General features: G+C 46.9%; 1 protein-coding gene across 1 annotated transcript in view; it reads right to left on the bottom strand.

The window, feature by feature from the left end:
* LOC121596236 overlaps positions 1–19,855 on the bottom strand; it is a 69,931-nt gene extending 50,076 nt beyond the window's left edge. The window contains exons 1-3 of the mRNA XM_041921000.1: positions 18,544–19,855; positions 15,803–15,950; positions 8,229–9,218 (exon numbers count right to left, since the gene is read on the bottom strand). Of these exons, the coding sequence (XP_041776934.1) occupies positions 8,229–9,218; positions 15,803–15,950; positions 18,544–18,715 (1,310 nt within the window). The 5' untranslated portion in view covers positions 18,716–19,855. The remainder of the gene's footprint in view (positions 1–8,228; positions 9,219–15,802; positions 15,951–18,543) is intronic.
* Between the last annotated feature and the right edge of the window lie 1,823 nt (positions 19,856–21,678).

Raw genomic sequence — 21,678 nt, 5'->3', positions numbered from 1 at the left:
ACCCAAAACCGGTATAAGAAGCGTCTTTAAACACCGGTGCGTCTACTCGGTACAAAGTAAAAACACAAACATTAGACAGTACCAACGAGTTTTTTTGAAAGGGAAAAACGATTTAATAAGAAACGCTAAGCTCTTCTTCTCGGGAAATCTCCGCCAAGTGGTACGAATCACTACAGCGCGAGCGAACGTTTTTCGCTGTAATTATGTGGGGAAAGGAATTTATCCTGCAATTGATGGACATATTTATGAGAAGTTTGCTGCCGTTGGTACAGAATCCCGGGTGGCCAAAGGGAGGGAAAACTTTTTGAGCCTCAATTATTAAACATTCCAACGTGAAGTTTGTAAGATTTTTGAAGGGGAGAGTGGATGTTTTCCGCTGTCTTTCAGGATGGCTTATTTGTTCTTTGTTTCTTTGATACTTTCATTTTTACTTCCAATCTACTTCCAAGTGGCAAATGGTTTGGGTTGTCATAAAAGTTTTGAAATTTTTCTTAGTTCCATTCCTTTACCTTTAGTCTACGATCTTTGAATCGTAAATAAATCCGAGCTAGAAACTGTACACTGGCTCTGAAATAAATTATTAGTCGTCGCAAGTCTGACACCATTCCTCCTCACAACCAATCGGAGATACGCAAGATTGTAAAGACCAAAACAACAACTTCCTTGGAAACTCATCCACCACGGTGGCAAGTGATGCACTTTCTACGCGCCTCTTCAATATCGAAGAGATCCTAAGAAGTTGGGGAAAAAAAACTTTGCACATTCGCTGTCGGATCGCATCTTGTAAGCCGAAGGCATTAAAAATCGATCGATAATGATACGTCGTGGATGGAGAAGGTAAAGAATTGCAAAGCAAAAGTAAGCCCCGTACTGTCAGAGGGTATTTGCACAATTGCCAGGAGAGCGACCGTACAAAGGATGAAGGTTTTAGTGTCAATCTTCTACTTTTTCCGGAAGTTCTAAATCTCTGACCAGAGCTGGGGTTTCCTCTATTGCGGACTGTGAGTTCTCACACCGGTTCGATGTACATAGCATTGGTGGCCGGTACATTCCCAGGCATTCATCCCCGAATTCGAGGGATTATCTTCCTGCCTGTCTCCAATATCAAAGCTTAAGTTTCCGAAAAAGTCGCTACCGCGAACCGGTTTCGTGCAATGAAATCTCGCTCGACACGGTTGAGTACTTCTTCAGGAAAACCTACTTTTCCCGAGAGTTTGTTTTCGTACTTCATTTCCGCCGACCGCGTCAAAGCCAGTGGTCGCCAAACCACCCCCTGTTCTGATAGGTTCCAGAGAAGCGCAAACACACATTTTCACTAGGCTCGATGTAATGTTATTGAAAAGTTTCCGGAAACACTTCTCAGCTCGCTGTGCAGCTACGTACGTACAACCTCTACGTGGTAGTACAGCTTCGAGCCTCGACGTGAACCGGATTTTCCATTACATGTGGAAAGCTTACCACATGACCCGCTCACACTTGTCACATCGTTCACGGGCTCGATTCTCGCCCGTACGCCGTGCAGTGTAGATAAAACTACACCTTCGTCTGCATGTTTTGCTGGCACATGGAGCATGTTACTTTAGTTACTACAGCCAACTTCTCGGAATTCATTCGCTCCACCCGGCGTGAAGAGCGACGGGGATTTATAGATTGAGTGTTTCATTATTTATCCATTGCGCATTTCAAATCCCTAAGCAGGGCAGGTAACTCCCTTCACCTAGGGGTTCTGCAAAAAAGCCCTACCGGTTTGATTCACTTCAATGTAGCAACACCTGCATCATCCCGTCCTTGGGGGAAAAAGGCAAAGCGAACAGTCTCCTACTACAGTACGGAATGGTGGCCTCTGAATACACTCGATTTTCATTGGACAATTCACCAGCGTGGCGCTGAACCTGAACTCCCGAAAGTGGGACGATTGAGGTACGAAATTTGCGATTGCATGTTTGGTGACAATTTCGATTACCGGCTTTTTGCTGCTACGCTCACTTCAGGCTTAGACGTGGGAGAAGTCGGTACCGTTTGCGAGCAGTACATCCAGCAGAAGAAAAGCGACAGAATTATTTAAGGTTAAACACATCGAGCTGGTTTCGTCTCCAGGTGGCAACGGAGGTATGCAGGTTTTGCCAAGTACCCAAAACCATCCCTGTACGACTGGTTAACATGCGAAGGAAACAACAAACAGCAGCAACTTCTTCCCCCAAGAAAACGGAACGAGTGTGGGTGGTCTAGCCGAGTCTTTTCACAACCTTTTGCAGAAAATTTCAAGCATCCCGGTCCTAGTAACTGAACCCGAGCCCGGGGAAGGATTTATCGAATTACGGCCTACGCAGAGGGAAAGACGGAAGCGGTCTTTCTTCCTTTTTTTGCGGTAAAATAGGTCGATGAACTTTGTCGCCATCTTTGTTTAGGTCGTGCACAATAAAACTCACCCGAGGTTTAGCCGAGGGGAGCAAACAAGCAAACGAGCCAGAATAGGACTGAAGAATACAAGCACACCCACACACACACAACCACCGGCTGAAGAGGAACGATAAGTCCTTCGATTGCCGGTGCTAGACACTAATGGAGAGGAAGTCGAGTCCTCTGGTAAATAATTTCAAGAGATAGACAGCATGGTTGAGTGAAAGTTGACTCGTAAGCCTAATTGAGTACACAATCAGCGTCCGGGCATGTTGCTGTTATGTGTGTGTTTAACATACTTTTCACTGTCTCATATGTGGAGGCGTTACGGAGGCTTCCGTTTTGGGCATCAACGTCCATCACTTAATTATTAATCATACCACACATTATATCCACACGAAAGAAAGTTGAACACGATAATGAAATTCAGACAAAAAAAACCTTTGCGGAGAGGTAGTTAGGGACAAGGATATTTTAATTACAAATGGAATAAATTATTACGTCCGGACTAATACACTCAATCTGTATCGTAATTAAAGTGTCTCTAATTTCTGATAGATGGCGTTAGCGTAGCATAATTGTTAGTGTATCGGACAGATGCTAAAATGACCATAGACATCGGTGCCAATAGGTGGAAGATGAATGAAGTATTAAACCATCACACAGTGGTGACCTTTAAAAGTTCGCCATCAAGTGAATTCTAATTAGAATAATCCGTCTTGTTCTTGAAAATAAGCTCAGCACTCCCATATGTCTTTAGCGCTACACTGCACCAACAGGATACGCTGACGCACTATAATCAACAAGGCGCGATCGCAGCGCTTCTAATCAATCTTTTCCTTTGCCATAAAACCACACGTTGACGTTGAGTAATGAAATACAGCCACTCTTGCCCAGTACAGTAAACATGGTAGAATCAAACAGCAATTAGCAGTTGTGCAGTGCACTGTTTTAAAGAATGGAGATGTTGGGGGCATGAAAAAAATCCACCAAAATGCCAAAAAACCCGTACAGTCGAGTAGTGCTGCTCACAAGCATAGAGCACGCTCTCGTAATCGAACACACAGCAACAGGCACGTATCGTACCCGGGGCTTAAAGTGGATCAAGCGTGACAGTCGGTGGTAGCGCGCATCATCTTCAGACCACTGCCAAAAATTCTGACATTGATGTACGACACAGCGTAGCGCTCAGCTCGTTTGCATTAATAAGATGTCTACACAACAATAAACGAATATGTCACACCATCAATTACGGGGGCCCAGTTTCGCGGCAGCCGCCAACATGATCCGCGCGGGGAAGCTGCTAGGGCGTCTTTCCAGGTGGGACGTTTGGCTGATCAACGATTTTTCATCCACTGGCTGGCAGTGAACCAAGCGTTGGCAGCTTAACAGACCCACCGCAGACCGGCCTGTGTTGATCGATTTCGCATCTAGCTCTGCCCGGGGTGCAGGAAAACGGAAAATGATGAGACTTGATCTCGTTATGTAGAAAAGTAGAGAGATAGAGAGAGAGAGAGAGAGAGAGAGAGAGAGAGAGATGGAAAGAACGGTTGCTCACGTCATATCATAATTAGGTGCCCATGTAAGTGATACTTGATAGGACACGCCGGTACAGTCAACTGCAATGGGAACGAACAGCAAACGGGCGGCGGCCACGATTCAATGCTAACCACTCGACCGTAAAGCAAACGTAAATCCACCAGAATGGATTCGGTTATTCTATGTTAAGATATCCGGCCAATGCACCGCGTAGCTTTCTTCCCGTTTAAATAATCAAATTTCAATCTACGTCTGTTCCAAATAGAACCGACTCGTGTTATCGTAAAATTGGCTACCGGCGTAGCAATCTCCTCGTTCCTTCGTGCGCTATAATACATAATATTATTTAATTCAAACTCTCACCCCCTTCAACATTTACCCCCTTTTCCGCGCAAAGGAACACATCCTAACTTCGAACAATTGCCGTAGCATTGGCTTAATTAAAAACACGAATTCTGCCGACACCGGTCGTTGCCCGTGCACAGTACACCTTTCTCCAAAACGTTCCAACACTGTGCGAACGTTGAGCGGGATGAAATTTCTCCCCAGAACCTCCGATTGATACACCGATGGAGCCACAGACACAGCTCTATCGCCTTTCGCTCGTCCGACTAGATTGTTCGCCATTAATTGCTAATTCGACTAATTGATTAGAGCTGCTGCTGTACGCGTTTTGCCCGTTCGCGAGCGATGATTGGCAGCCGAAAATTGTACCATCCTCCAATACCGGCCAGCGATGTGCCGTCTGTGCAACAGCGTCCACGTCGACAAATGATGACAATCTTGTGTGTCCACGGTAGACATTGGCACGAAATTGCACTGCAACTGCACACAGTTGCAGTTTTACCTTGTCGTTTTTTTGTACGACCGGCGTTCAGAACCATCGAAAACGATTTCATCTAACCCTTGAATGGGTAGATTGAACGTTCAGAAGATTATTCTAGAACTCAGCAGAACATTCCGGTCCTCATGGACAAATCTTACTCATTCAAAATGACAACATTGTATTGCGCCTTCTACATTCAAGGGTTAACAGCGTTACCCAATATCCTAATATCCTTTTCCTGCGGTGATGGTAGTAGTACAAATGCCACAAGAAGACGCTTAGGGCGTTTCAAATCCAAAAACACGCTAAATATCGTTATTTTATACTCCACCAAAAGTGATCCACCATGCCCCACACCATGAGCCGCGGACGAACATCTGACTGGCAAACTTGTTAATCTCTTTCCGAAACACACCGGAGCACAATACCCGTCGTCCCGCAAGGCGCAGTGCAACGGCCTCCTAGTTATCCCTGTTGTCGTATCATCCCGCTGTCACACCCGCTGATGTACCTTGTCCAGGGCGTGCCAAAGCAAATTAAGTTGCATAATTAATTAGCCCGCCTTAGCGCCAGCTGTCAGCAAATTCTTCCACCCCGCGGCATTTTAGCTTCGAGGTAGTAGGGGGTGGTGTTGGGTCTTTTTTTTTCTCGCACGGATGAGTTTATGCTTTTCTTTGTCAATTTACGGTCCAGCCAGAAGGTCCAGCTTCTTTCCACCGGTCCAAGATTTTGCGAGCTTAAGCAAATTACTTTACCTTCACTGGGCACCTCCGTCTACGTCACGTTTATGGGCCGAAATTTGGACTCACCTTGAGATGAGTGCAAATTTTATGCAAAACATCACTAAAGAAAGCGACCTCACTCGCTTACCCGCGTGCCCCATTGCTTTCCCGTGGCCATTCATTCACCAGGTCCGTAAGCCGTAAATCGTCCAAATGATTCGCGCCCATCAAAAGCCCCACAAAGCGGGCCACTTCCTTTCAGCGGCCCAATCAGCGTATACCCTTACCAAAACGGCAACGACGAGCTCATCACCATCGTTCATACGAGTGACAGCACACACACACACACACATAATCGCTTCTGGAAGATCAAGAGGGATGAGTATGCAAAAGGCGACGACCACTTGCATCGCGCATCATAAAACAATCATTTCGCAAAGTGGCCCACAAACCTAGGCCACCATCCGCACTCATACGGGTTGGCGATGGTTTCTGCTGGCGATGAATTCCATTTAGCGCAACGAGCCAAATGATGACAGCGAATGCACAGATCTCGACTGATGAATATAATGCGCCATAAGCTTTGCATCGCGCCACAAGAGCACAAAACCCCCCGGACGGACAGCTGCACAGCGCGCCAATTTTGCATTCCGAAATGGTTCTTCTCGGTGTCCCGGAGAAGATTAGGTAAATTATGTCGGCCAACCCGGCCGGCGGCTTGTGTAGGAGGACTCTCAACTTCAGGTCGCTTAAAACTTCGACCAAACCGAGCTCGCTAATGATGATTTGGAAGGAAGCGAGAGGAGCGTTAAAATTATGCAAATAGAGCGAAGAACGTGATCTAAACGTGAAACAGTTTGAAGACTGAGGGCTGAAGGTTAGCTTACTTGCCAGTCGCCACACCAAAAGGTGAATATTATGCGCGCTGTAAATTATTTATTCTCTTTACCCATGCCATAATTGAAATATTTCACCTAGCTGTGGGGAAGAACAACCGAGTTTCATATTGCTTGAAAAGTTGGACACAAACGCCAAATTCATTCGAATCGACTTCCCAACCAAATTGCCTTTTCCCAGCATCTTCCACCGACACACGCATTGCCGACTTAATATTCATTCCATTCCGTACAGTATGCTTCGAATAAAATATAATTTCTTTTTGCCCTTCAGCCACTCAGCACTAAATGTCAAGGCAGCAAATAATAAAACCCACAATCTGAGGCTCTGCTGCGGGAAACGCCCGCATGTGCTTCAAGACGCACACGGCTAACGTTTTACTGTCCTACGAGGGCAGCCGAAACTACGTGAAGGAAAACACACACACACACATACACACACAAGCTTGGCAGAAGCTGTGAAGACTAAAGAACAAAGAACAAAATCTTCCGCAGAAGTTAAACCTGGGCAAAATGAGCGAACGGGGGCGCTTAGGATAAGATAAGACTGGCGGCGGTGGCCGGTGAGCAAGACAAAAAAGGGAACATCTTCATACCGGTGGCTCCAGCCGGTAGGGCTACGCGGCAAAACTCCACCGGGCCACAATATATTAAGTCAGCGCTGTTGTTCATGGTTCGGAAGGGACACTGTGGAGTTCGTTTTGCATGCACAAAAAAGGCAGCAGAAGACGAGCAGCAAGAAAAACAATCTTCCACGATCCGTTTCGTTGGCAATTTGGGTTATGGGTGGAAACGATGTGGAACGAAAAGCGACCGAGAATCTAGAACACGGGGGAATAGAGGACACACACACACACCCACTCCAAACAAAGCGCCTAGAAGCTAGAGCAGAACGTTTTATAATAATTGAAACGCTTCACTTCGCGATATCGTTCTAGCGCGCGTGGCATAATTGTAAGATTCCGTCGAAAAAAACCGAACAACTTCGAACTGATTCCACACAAAAGAAGACGCAGGTTCCTCCGCAAAAACGTTTGCGACTGTGCGGAACTGATGGATTGGGGCATCAGCGTCCGACAGCCGGCATGGAGACAAAAACCATCAACCAAGAATGTATCTCAATCAATCTCCCTCTCCGTCCCGGTGGGCTTCTAGAATACATCGGTATCCGAAACACGAACTAACCCCAAAAACCAATGGACCTGAACGAGGTATTCGCTAGGCCCCTCTCACTCCAGTGTCTTCGAGATGTTGTCTTTGAATTCAGGGGTTTTCGCATCGTATGATACAAAAATTCGCTCAATCGTAAAGCGTTTGGAGTGAGAAAAGGTAAGGTCAATCCAATCCAAAGGGATGAATGAAATCGTTGCTTTGGAGAAGAAGCTGTGCCATTGGCTATTGGGGGTTTTGTTTTCACAACCAACGAAAAAGAAAACCTTAATTAATGGAAGAATCTAGGAAGAATTCGGGTCATGTTTGTTTTAGCAGTTTAAATGCTGTAAGGACTTAGCGAACTCCGCCGAATCTGGCTGTTGTGTATGCTATATTCATAGCATACTCGTAGCACACAAAAGTAATATTTGGATCATGGAATCATTAGGCAATGAACATGTATCTCACAACTCCTGCCGTACATCAGATTTATCTGCGAACTGCCAAAAAGCTTACTGCCGTTAAAACTTGGTTCAAAAAGTTCCACCTGCAACCATTTCACCTATTATCCCTGATGGCTCTATCTCGCTTACGTCAGCAAAATGGCACTGCTGGCGTGCCACTTAGCCCGCTAAAACTACCGTCACTACCCCATTACACACATATACCAACACAGAACACAAAACGACTTACCGGTAGTTGAGTGCATTCCGGATGTTGTACTCCCGGAAGGAGCCATTGCGCATCGACCGCTCCAGCTCGAACCGATCCAGCTGCGATACCCGCTTCCGCACGCTGTCACACTCACCGCCCCGGCGGCCCTTCGGGTTTTCCTGCTTTTTTCTCGGCTGCCTCAGCTCACCCATCTCCCCACCGACCGGCACACTACCACCGATCGGGAGATTATATTCCACCTCATCGCCATTATCGCGAAACTCACTCTTCCCATTAGCACTGGCAGCATCATCACCACTGCCACCGGTCGTACCGTGCGCCTCACTAACACTTGCACCGCCCGCCACTATCCCCCCTGCATCGCGCGCCCCCACTAGCTCGGACACCGACGGACCGGAAAATCCATATCCTTCTGCGGCGACTCCGGCCCCAGCTGTCAGCTGTGGCGCACTGCCACCGTCCAGCGGCTGGCCTGCCGTACGATCCGAGTCCCACCCGTCGGTCAGGTTCGTGTCGGTATCGTTGGTGAGCAGTGTAATTTCCATCGAGTTGAAGAATCCGCCCGCCGGTGGGCTGGAAGTGCTGCTGGTCGCGTCCGGCACGCGGTGGGTGTTTCCCACGCTGCCGGAGTCGGTCGCCGGAAGCGATTGTCTTCGGTAGCGAGCAGCTACCTCGTATCCGCCGCGCTCTTCGCCCCCATCGTCCCCGTCCGCGTCGTCGTCGCTGGTGAGCCGGCGCAGATAGCGCACTATCAGGTGCTCGAGCGTAGCCCGCAGCGAGCTGCGCTTGTCTTTGGCCAGCGAGCGGGAGGCGACCAGCGTGGCCCCTTCGCGCCGGTTCGTACCGCCCGCTGTTAGCTCGCGCGTACCGGGTTCGCCGTCCTCGGGCGCTTCCTGCTCCTGCTCCCGCTCGTGGTTGCGCCGCAGTGTGGCGAGGAAGCGCCTTCCGGCTTCCGTTTCCTCCAGGATCAGCTTGTCCACCTTCTGCGAGGCGAACGGATGGGCAACGCTGTGAAAGAAAGAGTGAGGAAATGTGGTTAGCATACAAATGCAATCCGTTGCGAAAGGCGCTTTTGATTGTGGAGGGTATTTCCTTGAACAATATTTAATACAATCTAGAAAAAGAACTTGAAGAAATGCAATCCAATAAATAAATCCAATAAATTATTTTAAGACATTTTGGGGCTTTTTTTTTAGAATTTTTAAAATAAAATAAAATGTTTCTAAACTCAAATCAGTTCCCAAAACCTCCGACATACACCTAACATTACCTCCCCAACTGTGGTATGTTAGCAAACTAGCTTGGCATGGCAAAAGAGAGGGTTTTTTTTTCTACACAAACACAGACTACAGCCATTCAAGCCAAAGCGTCAAACAAAAGGCGTCCGTGAAAGAAAGTGCGAACAAGAATTGGACATATGTCGCAAACGATTTGGCCATTTTCCGCCCCGTTTTCCTCCCGCTTTTTCTTTTCTAAATTATGTTTCCAACGCGCCCAAAGAAAGAGAGAGAGAGAGAGAGAGAGAGAGAGAGAGAGAGAGAGAGAAAGAAGAAAAAAGTGGAACAGCCAAGAAACGAAAAAGTTAAATAAAGTTGCCACCCAATGTCATTGTGATCCCGATTGTCTCCCGGGGGTAGGGAAGACATTCACACACACACTTTCGTTCTCGCAGCCTTCAGGCCACTTGACGATCCTTTCAACGGAACCTGCCACTACTACTAACTGTCGCGCTCGTCTAGAGCTTGTTTTTTTGTGCTGACTGCTGAACATTTTCAAATACATCCCGCTGACCACCACCTCCCCCCAGCGGATTCCAGTTATCACACAGCCCCGTGGCAACATTTTGTGAAAACTGTCCAACGACCCACCCCTCCTCCCCCGGGGGGAAACTTTCCAGCGGACTTTCCCACGAAACTTCGCACAGCCGGGATGGACGCAGCGACGACGTTCGCTCTACAGAACAGGACACTGGGGTGATAATGTCCTGCTTGAATGTGTTGCCTTTGCAAAGACACGACACGACAGCGCGAACGAACAGAAGGCACAAGTTAAGTGCACTTGGAATCTCCAGCTCCAACAGTACCCGGGTCCCCGGCGAAATGCGTAAGCTGATGCAGTGTCCGGCCACGCTGGCGAAGGAAGCGCCATGTTTGCAGGCTTGTTTTTGTCTCAACTTTAAATACCGTTCCCATCGGCAGGCGAAAAAACAGGGAATGTTGAGCTGCAAGAACAGTTTAAGTAATAAGATGAGATTATAACATTGCAGCTTTCTGACTTGCGTGTTTGTTTCGTGCGCTTTCTATTCAGCGATAAAGCCCTGTCGAGTGTAGCACAACGTGTAGCACCCAATAACAATTTGCCGGGATGTAATTTTCATCACGTTCGTCTCATTTCTCGTTCGTAACAGCACAGCTTAATCGTGGGCGTAATTGATTTTGTTTTTATTGTTGCTAGCTTCTTCTCGGCACAACTCTGAAAATGAGACACTTTTTATCGTAATTGATACCCCCAAACATTGACTCTTTTTCCACACCGTTTTCTATGAAAGTTCTCATCACAACTCTGCTCATATCAGTGCCACCTAGCCAGCTGCAGCCATCGCCGCCCGGCCCAAGCAGACTACAAAATATCGTACACACAGTTTTAACACATTGTTTCACTACTCGTTGCTCTCCAACAGCGCCCGCCCTCCGAAAGGTGTACAAAATGAAGGGAGAAACAGGAAAATCATTAAAGTGACAAAATTAATCACTGTCCCCTGTCGCCGGCCAACTCCAACCCCCAAACACCATGTTTGTCGCAAAGCAAAACTTAGCTCATTTGTGTGGTGCGGGTGTGCTCCCGGTTACATTGCAACGCTTAATGAACAACTTTATCTCAAACTGTGGTGTACCGTGGTGCTGCAACTTTTATCGCAGAGGCGCCTGTGTTTCGACGGCTGTGGAGGCCTGTCCTGTTAGTGGGCTTGTGGGCAGGGGATTGGGTCAGGATGAAGCATAATTTTATGATTTTATTATTTGCTGCTGCCGGTACCTTCCGTGTGGCAAAAAAGCACGCCACCTTAGTTATGATGATGATGATGATGATAATAATAATGATGAAGTTACTTTTGCCATTCCCGCGTACGTAACAGACCCAATGGGTTGGTTGGGACCTTCCCTTCCCGAAATACAGAACGCTTCACGTGTACCGTCATTTATAACATCCGACGTGCTTGTGTACGCGCGCGGGTACGGACATGGCAAACAACCGGAAGAACGAAGCACAACATCAACTCGGCGATCCTTTTGTATTCGTTTAGTCATTTCCACAAACTTTTTTTTCTCTCTCTCTTTCTCTCTCTCTCTCTCTCTCTCTTTCTCTCTCTGTTGCACTTTGCCAGATTTTGCCTGTTTTTGCGTACGTATATACGTTCCTTCCTGCCAAACCGCAGTCAATACCTTCGGTCGTCAATTAGCAAACGGAGCAACCAAAAACAGTAGCCGAAAAAGGAGAAAGCAAAAGCAGAGCACGTCGGTGGACGGCGTTACCGCACGGAAAGCCGAAAACAATCAAATGAGTAATTAATTTATTCCACCATAAGCCAAACCGAGAGGCCCTGGCCGGACCGGGAAGGTGACTTTCCCAATCCCATGGACATGGAGAGAAAAAAAACAATGCGAACACGCGTACAGTCTGGACCAAGTTTGTGTTTTTGAGGTTCGTCCTGCAAAACATCCGCGGGAAAACTTTGCGGTCAAAAGTTACTTCTGCTCACTCCGAGTTCCGAGCAGCGGTCGTTTTTACTTCATTTTAAGGTCGGATTTGCTCGGCTTTAGAAGGCATGACGTGTCTACAAACACATCCCCCCAAGGATTGGGGTGCCGGGCGCGCGAACTTTGCTGGAATGTGCGTCAGCTGGGCAATATTCGTGTGCAAACTTCCACCGTCCCCGAGCGGTGGGTTTTGAACTTCATAAACTAGGTCATAGTACACAAGATCTGGCACAGTGCAGCGGGATGTACGGCCACTTAGCGCTCAGCATCACCTCTCCTGCAGCCCACAACAACGAAACGTAACGTAAAATGTGTGGTGGACCAAATTTAGTATCTTCGCCCGAGATGTTCCCAGGTTAGCAAAGTCTCAACCAGGGAAAAAGACCAACTCGGCAAAGCAATCGTACGTACCACGTTTCCCTCACGTAACGCATTTAGCTCGTTTCGGCGGCGCCAGGAAAGGCACCTGCGTGTATAAAGGTACGGCGTGCGGCATTAGACACTAAAGACCATCATTTTACGAAACAAACCTAATATGCACAGTGCTTTGCCTATTCGCGCCTTCATCGGCATGGCCAGACGTAACGCCAGTGGAAAAGCTCACGTGTGCCGTGAACAATCTCTACTCGGCATTCCGGGTGTGTGTTCCGGGGAGTGGTAGGTGGAGTCAGGCTGGCTGGGTGTCTTCATCCTAGCGCGGAAGGGACCATATCTTACGACTCCCTTTTCATTGGACGTACGTGATTTGAATAGAGCCCGCGCGCCTTTGACGGGGCGCTTTTGTGCCGAGAAATAACCACCGGGATTTATACCCCAAACCTCATGCATTCCCCCTCAAGGGGAGAATAGCGCAAAGGGGGTTTGGGAAAACAAAACACCAACCCGGCCTCGGGTTCTTTTCGATGGGTTTTTCTTCCTGCTCACGAACGCCAGCAGTTACCGCGCGTATCCAGCAGGGGCTGTCGGCACAAAGAATGCCGTCACATCCGTCCAAATCGTCACCAAACCGGGGCACGTTCATGTGTGGGCTTTCGTTAACAAACATCAACATCACTCCAGTTTGCATGAGCGAGCTTTCGACGCCTTCGGTCCTCGGGGAGCTTTGCCGGAGCGGGATGTGAGTTTCGGTGATAACAAAGAGACACTATTAGCATTCCATACGGTATGCCGGCACACACGCACGCACACAGATACCCTCGATGCATGAATATAATCATTGGAGTGAGTTGCATAAGCTGCCACAATCAAAATACACCCAGAGAAAAATTCAACCGGAGAAAAAAGAACCCAAATGTACGAATAGTGAGCAAGCACGAACAATAAAGAAAAACGGCACCGAACGGGGCATGTATCGATGAATCGAAAAGAGCCTTAAAAGTATCTTATAGAGCTTAGGTGCTAAAGCCAACACCAAACAGTATCGTACAAACAACAACACAACAGAATAAAAGGTATTAGAACGTATAAAATGGCATGAGATACGGGCAAACTGATTACATTAAACTCTTCATTTCACGTGCTGTTGGAGCTGGCACATCTGAACATGACACCAGCAGGCTGGCCATAATACAGGATCTTTTGTTTGTTATTTCAATATCTTTGTGTTCCATACCGTAAGAAACTAATGTTGAACTTAGCCAACTGAAACATAAATTCTTCAACGATGTATAGAACTTTTTTACTTTTACTTTTACCACTTCTTTCCTGTTCCTACACTTGCTATCCCTTCGATAAAATGGTTTGCCAATATATGGCTTAATTATTCCCGGTTAACACAATTACCCCAACCATACCACAACTTATGCGAAATCTCCCATCCTCTAGACGTAAAGCTTCAACTTGAATTCTATTTATTTCAATTAAACTTTCCCCAACGACTGCTGTCAGGCCTTACTGTTATGCTGCTTTACAGTCAAAAGTTGTTGCCTCTGTAACACCATCTCAGCTTCAGACTCCTCAGTCCCGGATCGCAACAAGAACAAGTGGAAGTGGCCGGGCAGTAATTACGCTTGCAAAAGAATCAACTAATATGAAGCACATTTCCTCGAGAGCAACACTTGAGGTGCCTTCTTTTCTCCCATTCGGTTCACAGCGTCGGAGACGGTTTGGATCAACACAAGAAAAAGTGCGTCCCCATCAATTAGTCAGAGCGCTGGTGGCTGTAACGGTGGAGCACCCTGGTGGGAAAATGGGGTCGTCCAACCAACGGCGTGATAAACCTTTATAGCAACCATTACGGCAAGGCTATCAGCAACGGTCCCCGACGGTACCAACACATCAGGCCTCCGACAAACTTACCCCCAACTACTCGCTGGGTCTTGAACTGGGTGTGACGCGCGGTCCTTACGTTCAAATGTAAGCTCTCCAGAAAAGACAAAAAAACGTCGACGCAAATCTCATTTGAGGGAGGAAAAGCGTAATAAAAGAACAAGTTCAAATTAAGAAAAACTGGAAAACTTTGGCCTCGGAAGCAATTTTGCCAGGGCCCTGTCTCCACAAAGCGGCGCAGGCAGGAAAGAAAGGCGGGAAGATAAATGACAAACGAACGCGACCGAAGACGCGAGAGCGACACAGTGTTGCGACAAAACACGACGAGAACAAGTGTCAGCGTTGTTCGAGTGGGAGGATGCAGGCCGAGATTCCGGTGTCTTCTTCTCCGTTGGCAATGTTTCGTCGCTCCCGCCAATCTCGTCGCTCAACCGGGTCAAGGTCTTGAGCGTCGGTGACGAGAGCATCGGAGGATGGGCATTGGAGGGCCGCATAGAACCGCGAAAGAGAGTTGGAGCGACCACAGTGAAACCTCGTGCAGAGGTAATGACGCGACTGACAGGGAAATATGTTTTCCTTTCCTTCTGTTAATGCACACACACACACACACAGTTGGGCACAGTGTGCGGGTATGCTGCGGTTGCCGTACGGCGTCTATTTTACTGTTTGTTTGTTTGCTATATTTGAGAAAGCTACAAATTGAAGCGGAAGGTATTGTGAATGTTTTCTGGAGGATGGCTCTGACAGTCTGCACACTCTAATAAATTTAACTTTTCTATCATTTAGATAGCTTCTTCGTAGCTACGTCAGATTTTTTGGTATCAGGAGTACTACAATAGCATTAGCATGAATAGCATTTTCAACCAAGAGGCAAACATTAAATGGTGAAAGAATTGAGCATAATCATACTTCAAATATCACTAATGGGAAATTGCCGGAGGTGTCCGGATACGTCAGAGACAACAAAATGTTGCCAACCACAAGTTGGCATTCAACTTTGACTATTGGTCCCACAGGAAGTTACAGGAATTGTGGTTTTCTTCCGAATTCTGAAATCCTCTGACTGGTACTGCTACGACTCTAATACATTATCCAACAAACCCTAAGGCTAGGCTTATGATACGAGCAGATCTTTGCGCTGAAATGAAAAAGGCCTTACAGAAGCATCCAACGAGAAAAGCAAAATTACTTTTAATTTCCCTGGAATCACTTTGCGAGCTCAAACATTCATGCAGTACGTGTGATTTACCAGGAATTGTGTATAAATAAACACGTTTGGATTGAAAGACACAACGTATATGAACACAATTTAATCTACAGCAACGTTTCTATTGCTCGTATCCTTGTCACGGCACCAAGAATAGCACCACAAACTTGCCTGTCGCGTTCTTCAATGTCTCTACCGTTGCATGAAAAGCAACATTTTAACCAGCATTGCTATATTTAGTACACACTCGAACATAAAACACCTGTACGGTTGTGCTGACCGAGGAAATGTTTCTTCTGCTACAGTTGTGGGGGGGGGGGAGGGGGAAGGAGAAGAAAGCACAGCAAAAAAACATTGCTTACCTGTGTTCGTCCATATAGACGCAGTTCTCGGTACGCTGCTCCATGCACCGGGGAGTGAACCGTGCCTCCAGGATCGCTATTTTCGACTCGAGATTCCCACACGTCAGCCGTATTTCGGTGTCATAGCAGCCCCATTCCTCGATTACTTCTGTTCGGTTGACGGCAGGCGTCGGTCAGCGTCGGATCCGGTGTTCACAGGCAGGCCCAGCACAGCACGGCAAATGGAACGAAAAAGCACGAAATAGTGTTAGAATTGAAAATGTGGTCAAAGTTACGCCATTTCGAACCACGGTTTCGAAATCCAAATCCAATCAACATCCACTTTGGTCAGTAACCCCACACCCAACCCTAGTGGTGTCTTAGGACAGGAAAAGGTTAACTATTTTAGCTCTCTAAAGTGGAACAGCTCCTTCCTTCGCGTTGTTGCTGCTGTTTCTGTTTAAGCTCAATTCACATCTCTATTCGTAGACAAAGTTTCACAGGCCCCAAGGGATACGGCAGACAGCTTGCAGCGGTTGGCTTACCTTGGTTGCCTACGGGGAGTCCCTTTTCCAATGCCGGTGGCTTCATAATTACACCCAAGCTATCGGCCACAAAACCGTGTCCCCAAAAGGGGATTCCCCTAACAAAAGGGTCAATCAGGCCGAGGGGTCAGGTCGAGTTGGGAATTGCAAACTATTCAAGGCTCTATTAAAATCCCTTTAAAACGAAAGGTCAAAGCCATAGCACGCAATTGCGAAAACGTACAGGACGAAACGATGTAGTAAACGTAACATATAATGGATTTAATATTACTAAAAGGCATGAATACATCGATTATTGATGAAACCAGTCCAACGTAATATCAATTTCAAAAACATAAACGAAATTTTGCAACAAAACTGTCGTAAAAATCCAAACTGGAAAAATCAATATTCTTTTACCGAAATATCAATTTGGGTATTTAAATAAACACATAAAACCCGCATTCAAGCTCGTCCTTCATAAACAAACACCTTTCTCTCGCTCTCATTACATAAATACACACACACACACATATAACCATATCTGCAGGACATGTTTTGTTATTGTTTATGCTTTCCTCTTTAAAATTCCATTCAAACAACTCAGGACATAATAAATACGATTTACGATTATTCCCACGCCAGAAACAAGATTACACCATTTCCTCCTCCGTAAAACCGCCGGGCGTAAACATTAATCCGCTCGCCCTGAACTCCCCTCAATCCCTGAAATTCCCTAGAGTGTCCCCCGACCGAGGCCGAGGCCCCGCCGTTTGAGCTGGTCCCGCTGTTGTTGTGTGCGTGTGTGCTTGATAATATTTGCACAGTCCTAAACTTGAGTCCCTTCATCCACTTCATCGTCACCGACACCGAAAGCGTCACCCTCCGCGCGAGAGAGAGAGAAAGAGAGATCGCCCCCGTATCCGCTCCGTTTTTGGATAACAACATTCACCATTTCTCCTCCCTCTCGGTGGATTGGAACCCTTAAACAATTGTTATCCTCCACGCGGTAACCGAAATAAAATGTCCCTCTCCCGAAGGGACCACCCTCCCCAATAAGCTCAATTTGGCACGGTGAAAAAAAGGGTACAGCAGCGCCAAAAACATGCCCGGCTGGATGTTAATGGGACCTTTTTTGGCAAGGCCTTGTCCCGCTGGCACGTTGCGCACGGTTCCGAGACGATTCTGGGTGAGTGATCACTTCCTTCCATCCCATCCCACCCGGTGCAGGACACAACTGAAGGACATGAAGGATATGATTACCCCTCTCTCTCTAGGAAACGTCAACAAGAACAAGGCGTGATAAAAGTCGGTTCCCCCGTCATCCAGCGGGCTGCTCTCCGGTACCAAAAAGTGATGAAGAGTTTTATTTGTGCACGGTCGCAAGGACCTTCTTCTCCGCTTCACACACTCTCTCTCTCCCTTTCCCCTGCTGTGATGAAAGCAATTCGCTCAAGAAATACGGTCAATTTTATTGCATTGCTCGGCAGGGCAGAGACTGGCTGAGGAATGGCTGAGTTGGTGGTTTTGGGATCGGTTAAGGTGCGAATTTAGTAGCAATTGAGCGAAACTGAACCCGGCTCGCAACCACAACAACAGCAGCATGGGCTTTAAATCACCTCCCCACTACGCATTCCATTACGATTGATGGTTTATTAGACCCGATACATCGGCGCTAATTGCATTGCAGATCCTGCTGACCTATTAACCGGAGAGCTAATTGACCGCATCATTTATCGGTTCGTGGTAAAGCCTCGGAATTCCCGAAGGAAGACTTTCAAGCAAGTGTATTTCCTTCCTGTATCCACTATGTTGTTTGGTGAATTTGATCAAAAACATTGAAATACAGCTTTACAAGTACAATAAAAGTAATGCCAGGTAACTAAATTGCTTTCCCAAAATATCACCTAAAACCTTAAAAAACACAAATACACTTTGACCATTGTAATGTTATACTAATATCATTGTTACAAACAAGCTGGTCGATAGAATGGAACGCATTAACTCAATTTAGATCCTAGGCCTAGCCTAGCGTCTCTTCATCAGTTCCGAAAGGCCTCCGAAAACGAGTTAATTACCGCATCGGAGAGCAATTAATCCTTCAGGGCTGTCTGCCCTGCCAAAACGGTTTACTCTTCCGGAAGGCCTACTTCCAAACACAATCATCCTAGACTTGCCCGCTCCCGGCAACGGCTGCTCTGCTCTGCTCTTGACATGTGCTATGCTCACTTCGCTTACCTATGGGGGCTATCATCATCTCTTCCATGGCACCGTGAGCTAATGTGATGCAACAGCATCCCAGCACGAGTGGAAGCAGCGGCACCAGTGACCGAATTCTTGCCGTCGATTGCCTACGGGCCGCTCCTCGAGTACTTCCGGCCGGATCGGTACGTTGTCTGGTAGCCATCATTGCCTCCGGGGGTTATGCTAGGTACTTCCTTCGCTTCGGAGAGTTATGTCGAAGATATCACGACTTCTCACTTGGATAGCTTGTATGTTTGCATAAATAGTTGCAATAAATTAAATAAATAGAGACAGCACGGCACGCATCGCTGCGGTCTGTCAGATTCCTTAACGTTAACTTTTACACTACTTTGCGATATTTCACTATGCGTACTTCATTAGCACACGGAAAACAACACTACGCTGCTGCTGGCACTGTGGCCTACGGTTGCCATGATCCAATAGACTATGGGACATTGCACACTGAGCATCACTCGGACATCCACACTCATCACTCAGAAACACCGTCATCCAGGATGAATTGGTACGCACTCTTAGAACACCTGCCCGGAACGGCTTTCACCTTACCCCAGAACGGCGCCAAAATGTTCCTGTCCTTCAGGCCCGTCTATCGACTCCCTGCCACTAAATCTCAACACCATCATCACAATCGCACAACTCCGGCAGGGGAGAAAAAAAGAAGAAAAAGAAAAAAGCCCTCCAAACTTTCAACGATTCCCTTGCTACTTCTTACGCGTTGGCAAGGGCAACGGGCAAATTCAAAGAAAACCACCGCACACTCTTCACTGGAGCCTCTCGGCAGAACAATCAGGCAAGAAACGTAACTTCCTCGAGGATGATGCTGGTGTAACCTTCGGCCACCGTCAGATGGCAAATGCTTGGCACGCGCACACAAATTGTCGCTCGCACTTTCCACAACGGGACGACCTTCCTCCAACACCAGCAGGTGGTAAGGGCTAGACTATCTCGACACAAGAATCACAAACAAGGATCAAACACATACGCGGGGCTTTTTGTTTCACCATTCACACACAAGAATCAACCCAGAACGACCTGCTACTACTGCTGCAGCACACAACCGTCAACGTGCCCGAGGTGCTTCATTCTGGTCTGCTTTGCGAACGAGAACGGATCCTTCCTTTCCTTGCTGGTGCTGCTGCTGCTGCTGCAACCGGTATATGTCGCACGCGCGCGTCTTCCCGAACGCTTACCGAACCCGACTGGCCAGCGTCGGAGCGGTGCACGAGCTGCTGAGCTCGCACTACACGTTCTGCCGAGTGGCAAACAAAACAATCCGAACCGCGCGGACGACAGAACGCATGTGCCGGGAGCGAACGCTCGGTTGCTGCTCTCTCATCATCTGCCAGATACCTACCAGAGCATAACACAACCCTCGCCCTTGTACACGCTCCCTCCTGCGCTTTCCTGAATTTATCGTACCGCCGCTTGTTATATGCTCTCATCCTTCAGCTGGTCGTGTTCTGTTTTGTGTTTTGATGATTCCTAAACAAGTGCGTTCACAATTGGAATGTGCTATGTTAGCAAATAAAGGTGTCTGATTGCGAATCTCAGGTGCCGCGTGGGTTGGAAACTGACTTTTTTAAAGGATTTTTTATCAATTTTGACGATGAACTTGATTTGTTCCTATAAAAAAATGTGATAGTTGCAAAAACATAATTGCATTCTGTTCTTGTATTTAAAAGACATACAGTAGATAATGTGGTCCTTTCGATCACTAACGATCGAAAACCATTCTCGATCGAGAATTTCAAATTTCCATCATCCACATGCTGTAATTCTCTCGCCAACGAAATTTCCCCTTTGGCGCGAGAGATTGGAAAAGGGTGGTGAGAGAAAAGTATGCTCCATGCTCACGGTTATCTGTCTATCGAGTGAGGGGAAATCCAACTGGAAATCGTTTTTTTCTGAACACATTCTCCTCACCACCCGCACAAAATCAGATTCAAGTTCACAGGGATGCTTGATGGTGTAGCAGCGCAGGTAGAATTGCGACAAAAAATAAATAAACCAAAATAATGTTCTGGTGTAAACGACTTTTTTGTTTTAATTTGAATGCAGAATTAAATAAAAATATTTTTCATATTCATACTTCCATTCCTACCTTAACTATTTTTTCACATGGTTTTTCTATGGTTTTTTTGCAAAATCGGATACCTTTACACGCATAACGCTCTCTGCTTCTCATCCTCTTTGCTTAACCGTGAATTGTATTTAAAACGCTTGCCGCAAAAACAACCCACGAAAGGCCCGCAGCATCAGCCTACTCTGCTGAGGGCTTTGTTGCAAGGGGCAGCGAAAAAAAAAACAAGGAACACTCCAACCATTGATTTCCCGTCCCATCGGATAGGTTCCGTTATTGGTATGAGATGTTCCACCACTTGTGTGAGTGTGTGTTTTTTGTGTGTGCTTCCCGCATGCTAAAAAAATACAAACCGGATGCTTCCGTAATACAACAACCAAACGGATGTAGCCCATCATCCCGCGATGCAAGGATAGAAGAGCACAAAACAATGGCATAGAAAATGTTTGAATTTTTCCCCCCGATTTGAGTTTAAAATAAACAAAGTATGCTGGGAGGAATTAAAATGGCTTTACAAATATAAAGCTTCAGAAAGCATAAAGCGAATGGTAGCGAAGCAATTATCATATGCTTCCATATTTGATACTCTTGCCGTTGCTGTTAGTTAACGTTGCGTTCAATAATGAAAGTCCTATATCCGGCGCAGTCACAGTCCGTTCGAAGGCTGGGTGGTGGGAGAGAAGTTTATTTAACTGGCAGATTCCTGCACCGCCGTTGCGCTATGTCACTATAGCAACGGCGGAAATAAGCACCGGCGAACGGTTCCAGCCGCCAGGATAGTGGTAGAAGGAGGCATGCCGTCGCGCATAAAACCGTGCCTAAAACAAGCATGAATGGGAGGCGTGGCTGTATGTACCATATCGCGAACGGAAATGGGGGTCTTGCAGCATTCCGATACATCATGGAAAAGGGTTCAACTTTTGTTTTTTTTTTTTCCTCATAGTTTTCCGCAAACTAGCAGGACGATGCTATCCAACGGATATTATAACGGTGTTAGAGCTCTTATCAGCTGTCTGGAATCATGAGTT

Source organism: Anopheles merus, chromosome 3R (genome assembly GCF_017562075.2).
Source record: "Anopheles merus strain MAF chromosome 3R, AmerM5.1, whole genome shotgun sequence".
In the NCBI taxonomy this organism is placed as follows: Eukaryota; Metazoa; Arthropoda; class Insecta; order Diptera; family Culicidae; genus Anopheles; species Anopheles merus.
The sequence above is the reverse complement of the archived record's forward strand: the minus strand, read 5'-3'. Positions and strand labels throughout refer to the sequence as shown.